Source organism: Hermetia illucens, chromosome 4 (assembly GCF_905115235.1).
Source record: "Hermetia illucens chromosome 4, iHerIll2.2.curated.20191125, whole genome shotgun sequence".
NCBI classification, from domain to species: Eukaryota; Metazoa; Arthropoda; class Insecta; order Diptera; family Stratiomyidae; genus Hermetia; species Hermetia illucens.
In genome coordinates, this window is record NC_051852.1 from 87013499 (window position 1) to 87021736 (window position 8238).

Below are 8238 nucleotides of genomic sequence, written 5' to 3' on the forward strand. Positions count from 1 at the left end.
ATCCGGTCATCAAAATGTTGTTGTGAAGGAGATACCTTTTTCTTTCCATTATCCACTCCTGAAACTCAATAACTTCCATGTTGAGATCCATTCTACAGGGTCTTCGCCCGGTGGAAGTAAAGGAAGGAGAAGGATGGAAGAAAAAGAACAACTTTTGCAATTTTCTCAACGACATCAAATGAAAACTCCTGAAAATCACTACTAGGGAAATTTCCTTATGCTAGAAAAACGTGATCTGAATACGAACCGCGGATGGATGACTTCAAATCGAATCAAATCCTCCGAATTTCACGTATACATGCACAAGTTGACATGCCCGAGTCTCTAAGGATGAGCTTTTTTTCGGGAAGTAGAGGAGGAAAGGTGATACGTGGATTTAGAGGAATCTGTTTTTGAAATTAATTCAGTGCGACTATTCCCAAGCAAGCACATGCAAATCAAATTAAAACCAGTTGTGTTCATGTTTCGAAAAAGAACTTTTTTATTACTTTCATAAAAACATTTATAAAATTAAAAAGTTTCCAAGAAGAATATCCTGTCGACGAAAATCCACTGAAAGTCAACCAGCAGTATTGCGGGTCTTATCAGATTGTCAATCAAAATAAATAAGTCAGGCACTTTTGACCGGACCTTTTTTCAAAGAATTTTACCGTCTGCAATTTATTAAATTAAATAGCGCATTTATACCGGTCGAACAATTAAAATGAATGGAATCAAATCGGATATTCTTCTGGAAAAGGCGATAGCGTAACTGAATTAGACATTTTAGATAAGCACTTTTAGATTAACCATTCGAAAAGGGCATTTTCTAGCTATAAGGCAGAACAAGTCTGCAGTTATGTGAACCACGAGGTAGTACACTATCTCTTCAAATTGGTGAACCAGGCTGCGGGCTATTCTCATGCCGTAGACCGGATACGGGTTGTTGCGCCGTTGGTGACGATGAAATTAAATGGAGCAGGATGGAGTTTATCATACTCGCTATATGGAGTGCTTATGGTGTTTAATGTATACCGTGGTCCTCCTAGATTCGACTTCACTCTTGCCAGAACGATATCCACTGGAAATAATTTTAAGACCTCGTCGACCTGTGTCATCAACCAGGTTGTCAAACATGTCCTCCAATTCGAACATTTCCGGTAAACATCAACTAATATACTGCCTCCATTGGTAATTGCATTGTGCCATAGTTTCTTCACAAACTTTCAATTGATTCGTTCGCAAATTTCTTCAACTTGAATTATTCTTAAAAGACAAGTCAAATTTTTACTATCAATATCGGTTATGCGTGCACTCCCCCTCCTCCTAAACTCCTGAGCCTGGGTAGCGTAGAAGCGTTCAAGTGCGTGTCCACGGGATACTTCAGTGGAGTTACGCTTAGGTATTGGTGGAACTGCACGAAAAGCTTCGGCATTTTCTTTAGGTTTTGTGAAGGTTTTGTATTGATCATGGCAAAAAAGAAGTCAAACAAGTGATTACAAACACTCTGATTCAAGTCTTCTGTGACCGTAGTCCTGACGTTCAAAATATTGTATTCCGAAGCCCAATTTAACCATCCCAACATTCCCAAATTGGAAGGGGTGCGTGAATACTACGGTAATGTCGTCAACCGTCATTCCTAAAGTTACTCTATTGAAAAAATATAATTTAATAATTTAAAGAAACCGCAGTTAACACCACCAGCCATTATTGACTGCAAATTAACGCTTTCGGTTTTAAGATCGTTGCACAAACACAACAAAGTCCAACAACCAGATTCGGGGTAGCAGAGGTGGCGACGGAAAAATATAACATAACTTAAGGACGAAAACGATGTCGTTACTTTCTAACCCGTTGCTAACCTAATATTTGGAGTTCGGTGCCTATTTCGAGCGAAAGTCCAAACGCGTCTAGGACTTACTCTCACCTTCTGTATCTTCTTCAGCTGTTGCCTCGTTCAGAACGGCGGTTGGTTCATTTTAATCTGTTTCGCCAGTTTGCTCGGTCAAAGGCTAGATCTAAATGCAGACGCAAAGCTTTTAAAACACCATGAAGCATATCAAGTCATCTTTATTTTTTCCGGCCTTTCGATTGCTTCCCAACGACTTCAATGTTCAGACCTTGAAAAGTAAATTCTCATCAGCGCGAATTACATGCATGGAAGGCGCCTCTCTAGGAATTTGTCCAGGATCGGTGCAACCCTATATCGATCGCGGATATTCTCGTTTTGTATATTATCATGGTGTTTTACGTCATTTATCAATCGAAAAATGTTCATCGCCATTACCGCAAGGCGTTGATCATTATCATTTATAGTCCGCCAACCCTTGCAATTAAAGAGGGTGACAGGGCGAAAAACACTGCAGTATATTTTAAATTTGAGGCGTTCATTGATATATTGATCAAAAAGAACGCCATCTGTGTAACGACACTTCACCAAGTTGGACTAATCGTGGCCGTGATTAATTTCATAACGCAATTCACTGTAATTTCAACGATACCCCGAATATTAGTGTCAAGAATGCGTTCGAAAATTTTCATAGTATAGGACAACAGTCGAATCGGGTAGAATTTGCCTTTCTTCTTCCATATTTAAACGGCGGTGTTTTCCTTCCTGTGTTTTACCCTCTACAAAATAGCGCAATTGAAGCATTTACTGAGCGACGGTGTTAAGTCCCAGTTTTGCTTTCCTGGACACAGCCGCGATGTCATCGGGTGCTGTTGCCTTCCCCGGTTGCATTCGCTTCGTTGCTTTCTCGATTTGAGTGGTACCGATAGTCATGTCCAAGCGGTTTTACCTCAGTAACCGACATTAAAACCTAACTCCATACCCCCAATGGTACCAATCTACATTCAGTACGTGGCTCAGCATTCATACTGGCGGATCCAAGACCTACCTAACTTTCTATCGAACAAAAAACAACGGCACCCGAGTTGTAAGTGCAACTCTACGCTTGAGGAACGAAATTTGCTTGCAGGGCTTGTGATTTTCCGGTTCCCATCATACCAGGTAACCTCTGGTGAGGCTTCATGGCCGAAGCTACTTCAGATGAATCCCCATGCTGACTCGCGCCTGATCACACTAGCCTAAGACTAAGAGAGTACACTGTTTCCCGACACCACCACGTAGAGGTTCTCCTCCGCCACTTGGTGTTGATTCAGTCGACAGGGTTACTGCTCCCTCTACTTCTTCACCACCAGTGGCGCTGATTGGAGGAATTGCTCAAAATATCAACATCGCTTTTGGAATTGAAGGATCTGCAAAATTCTCCCGTTAAAATCTGCCCGGAATATTCCCGCCAAATATGCATTGCCGCTTGTTGATCTCTATGCAAAGTACTGTTCTTTCAAAATATAATCTTTCGGTGTTTCTAGCGATTAAATTATTGGAAATAATAAGATGATACTAGTTTTTTCACTAGACTTTTTTTCACATACACCGATATTTCGGGAACCACTTGTTCCCTTGTTCAGTGCCACTTTGTTCTTGTCACTAACGCAACAGTACTCGATATCTTAACAGGATGAGACTTTGTAATGGTGCACTGCTCAGGCAATAGCGATGGCTTTCTTTCCTGGAATTCTTGTAAATTTGTCAATTGGTCAGTGTCCTATCTACGAGAAACTTGTTTTTTTTTTCACTCGGACCTTTATTTGGACATCGTCATTCCAAAACCAAGTATCTGGGTTATTGAATCGCTTATCTAGCTTGGTGACACTGAGGGTTACATAGGCTGCTTTGCGAATCGTGTTTTCAGCTTAATTCTACGATTTTTCGACATTCATAATGATTGGTAATGGCGTAAGTGAGATCATTTCTTTTGTTTTTCTTAAGAAATCGTCATAATTTAAAGCGTGGCGGGTCACTGCGTTCCTACTTGGCTTGATTAGCAAGACAGAAATTAGCGGCCGACGCTGAGGTGCGATGGTCTCTGTTCAAATCTCCCGCTTCTCGTCAAAGTCAAAATGGATTTCAAGCGACAATTCACAAGGACATCATTCTTCTGAACCCAACTCGTGTAAATTTACAGCGGTTCTCTTTCTACATCTCCGCTTGACGTCTACCATATCATTTTTGACGCTGTTTACTTTTTTCTCTTTGTTTGTTTCATTTTCGTTATCTTTGTTCTCAACGTGCTTTGCGGGGATAATACAATTAATCAAAATCAATCTTTCGTTTTGTTGTTGATATCATTTCGTTCTCACCCAACCGTGAGTTTGGTTGAATGACGAAAGAAGTCCGGTCCCAGTATTTTCAAAGAACGCGTTTTTCGAACATTGTTTTTAAAGCGTTTCTCGAATATTTTTTGGTCCTTCGAGCCGGATACGGGCTTCTTTAAGCTTACATTTTGTAAGAAACTGTGTTGAGTGTAGTTTGTTCGTTGAGCTTCGAGTTTTTGCCGAGTACTCCGAACTATTTATCGTGAAGTGCGATTTTAGACTCAGTGGTGCGATCCTGTGAGTGTAATACGAAGAAGATTTGCGCATTTGAACATTCTCAGTTTTACGAACATTTAAATCTCATCAGTTAACTATGGCTATTACAAAATTAATTATAGCCCAACAGATCAATTTGGAATACGTGGAGCAGATAACCACAGAAGTGGACAGCGGTGCTATCGCTCAGCTTACCATCTTCGAGGCTGAATCTAAATTGGTAATGGTTACCGATGCCTGGGAGAAAATATCTCGTGATCATGAGAAGATCACGACTTCGAAGGCCGAACTGTTTCTAGAAATTCCTTACTTTAAGGACAAATGGTACCTAAAAGCCAAGGTGCAGTTCGTCAAAGCGTAAGGGTCTCTCAAGGCGCGCATAAACAAGCTGGAACCTCGTTCTCATTCCTCAGCAGCCTTCAAAGCCTCTTTTCAAGAGTCGTTACAGCAGCGTGCACCTTTGCCGACAATCAAGCCACCAGAATTCTCTGGCAATATCATCGACTGGCCGTCATTCAATTCGCTATTTTTGTCGGTCGTCGAGAAACAGGTTGACAAAATGCACTACCTCACAACCAGTGTTCACGGAAATGCTGCATCACTCATCGCCAACATTCCCATTACCAATGAGGTGTTCAACTCGGCCTGGACAGCTTTGCAGACTAGATATGAGAACAAGCGGCTTCTCATTTCTGCACAGTTGAATCGACTATATACGCTTCCAAGGATGGCGTACAGGACCTCGAAGAAACTAAACACTGTCATCAACACAGTGACCGAGGTGCACAATTCACTCAAGGCGCTAGGATCGCCAGTTCAACATTGGGATCAGCTGCTGGTACATCTCATAACTCATCGACTTGACCTGCAAACTGGGAGCTCACACTGGGATCTGCAACAGAGTATCCAGCGTTAGAACGACTCACTAATTTTCTAATGTGCCGCACACGCGCACTAGAACCATGGAAGGTAGGCTAATTCAGAAAGGCAAAGAGAAGACTCAGCCCAGTTTAAATCAAACTACTGTTCTTGTTGCGGAGGAAATCAGTTCGGAGTAGGATGTCCGAATTTCCAGATATTAGACGCAGATCAGCGGTTTTACTCCCGCTTCTTCAGCAAGCCGTCTCATCAGAACAGTCAACCCGGCTTAACTAATCCAACAACGTCCAAAATTGTCCTTGGTGTAGTTCTCATCCGTCAGTTCAAACTGACAGCTCATATCTCCAGGATTTAGCGTCATCATCTCGCATCTCAGCATCTTTCAACTCAGTGCGAAAGTCTCATCAACACCTCAAATCGGAAATCATATCTCGTCCAACGGTTTTGCTGGCAACTGCTTAAGCTCTCATCTTAACATCGTCACAGAATTCTCACCCAGTAAGACTTCTCATCGATCCAGGATCGGAGATCACCCTCATCTCTCAGAAACTCTTCCGCACTCTCAACCTCGCTGTCTCGAATGTCTACATTCCAATTGTTGGAGTAGACAGTGTCTCATCTGGAGAAACAGAAGGAGCTGTCAACTTTACATTGCTATCAAGATTCTCAACTCAACAGGCAGAGTTCAACGCACACATTCTCCCGAATCTCACCGTCAAATTGCCGTCAGTCGAAATATTCGCAAAGAGTTGGCCTCATCTTCACACTCTGGAACCAGATAACGCAGATTTCCTCTTATCTGGCAGGATTGATATTATCATCGGTGCAGACTCCTACGGCAAAATCTTAAGATCTGGAGTTAAATCCGGTTCACCAAATGAGCCTACGGCTTTTGACACTATGTTTGGATGGACAATTCTTGGTTCAGTCGATGGCTCATCATCCAGTGCACCTTCCCATACGGTTTTCAAATCTCAAATGAGCAGCTACATGATAACATCTCCAAATTCTGGGAAATTGAGAATGTCTAGTCTCATCGGGAGGATTCCCTCAGCGCCGAAGAAGCAGAATGCGAAGCACATTTCCAGAGCACACATACTCGCGGCAGTGCAGGTTGGTATGTGGTGCGCCTACCCTTCAAATCGAATCCTCCACAACTCGGACAAAGGAATCACATCGCAGAAAAATCGCTCACCAGGTTCATCAAACGTACTTCTCACCAGCTTGAGTTCTTTAAGTTGTACTCAGATTTTCTAAAAGAATACGAATCTCTGGGCCACTTGAAAAAAGTCTCAGAAGATAAGGCGTCACCTACTGACAGCTTTTACCTTCCTCACCATGGCGTATTGCGTGAAGATAGTCTCACTACGAAGCTGAGGGTCGTGTTTAACGGGTCTGTAAATCAAGCACAGGAATTTCACTCAACGATACGTTGCATACTGGTCCGAAACTTCAGGCAGACATTTTCGATGTACTGCTGTATGTAAGGCAGCACAAATTCATCTTTACGACGGACATTACTAAAATGTTCCGTCAAATCAATGTTCATCCCAATGACTGGAAGTTCCAGAGGATACTTTGGACTGATCATCAATCAAGCACCAGCGAGCCTGCAATATACGATCTTACAACCGTTACTTACGGTACAAAACCAGCACCATACTTAGCACGTCGCGTTCTTAAACAACTTCTCAGCGACGAGGGCCACAAGTTCCCATTAGCAATCGAACCTTTTGAAAAGGGTAGCTACGTCGACGACATCACCGGAGGTGCTGATACTCTCTCACGTCTCAACGAAATCGCGTCTCAGGTTAAAGCTCTCTGTCTCACCGGGTGTTTTCCAGTAGCGAAGTGGAAAAGCAGTCATCCATCGTTCTGTAAAGTCAACTCATCAAATCTCAGCAGCAATACATCTCACCAGTTCGATGAGTCTACGTGTAAAATTCTTGGAATGTCAAATGTTCTCCGGATATTTTGACTTTTACAGGCCATACGTCTCAAACTTCGGCCATCACGAAACGCATCATACTGTCAGAAACAGCATCGTTGTTTGATTCTGTTGGATTAATCTCACCAGTCATTGTTCGAGCCAAAATTCTGATGCAGGACTTATGGCTAGAAAAGATTGGATGGGATGACCCACTAACTCCTCAGATAACTCATCGTTGGAAGACGTTCAGGAGTGAATTGATTGATCTTGCAAGCCTCAAAATTCCACGCTGGCTTAATCTCACATCTGACCCCTCACACGTCGAGATACACGAATTTTCGGACGCATCACAAACTACAATGGCTGCAGCAGTGTACATTCATCCAAATCAGCAATCAAAAGTAACTCTTGTTTATGCAAAGACTCGAGTTGCTCCTCTCAAACGTCTCACAATTCCACGATTTGAATTATCTGCCGCATTACTCCTCGCGAAGCTCATCTCACGCACGGCAAAAGGCTCTCAACTTGATCAACGTACCAGTTACTTTGTGGACAGATTCATTAGTCACCCTTGCTGGATTAACAGTGATCCCACTCGTTATAAGGAATTTGTTAAGAACCGAGTACGTGATATTCATGAAATCTCACTGTCAGCAGTGTGGAAATTTATCTCCATCAAGCAGAATCCAGCTGATTGCGCATCACGGGGTTTAAACCCCTCTTAACTCATTAAGCACTCTCTATAGTGGTCAGGTCCAGATTGGCTAACCAAACCTTCTCACCACTTGATGTCTTTCATGAAGACATGGAAATGCGATCGTCAGCAGTACATGTCGTCGCATCAACTCCATCTTTGCCTTTGGATCATCTCTTGACTCGATGCAGCACTCTCACAAAACTTGTCAGAGTCACTGCTACTTTACTACGTGCAGTAGCAGTCTTCAAACGGACACCAGATTTAAAACTCAACATCTCGGTTCTCACTCCAGCGGATTTGCAGGCGGCTCTCACCC

General features: G+C 42.7%; 1 protein-coding gene across 1 annotated transcript; it reads left to right on the plus strand.

Annotated features, from left to right (window-relative positions):
• Positions 1-6820: 6820 nt before the first annotated feature.
• On the plus strand, positions 6821-7950 carry LOC119653989. The gene is made up of 2 exons (XM_038059150.1): positions 6821-7232; positions 7283-7950. Exons 1-2 carry the CDS (start codon positions 6821-6823, stop codon positions 7948-7950), a joined length of 1080 nt encoding a protein of 359 aa, XP_037915078.1.
• Positions 7951-8238: the final 288 nt, after the last annotated feature.

Bases quoted from the DNA above. Each gene is read 5' to 3' on its own strand.
- LOC119653989 (XM_038059150.1), top strand. From the start codon at position 6,821: ATGTTCCGTCAAATCAATGTTCATCCCAATGACTGGAAGTTCCAGAGG. The intron at 7,233-7,282 runs GTAAAATTCTTG...TGACTTTTACAG, and splicing joins CCAGTTCGATGAGTCTACGT to GCCATACGTCTCAAACTTCG.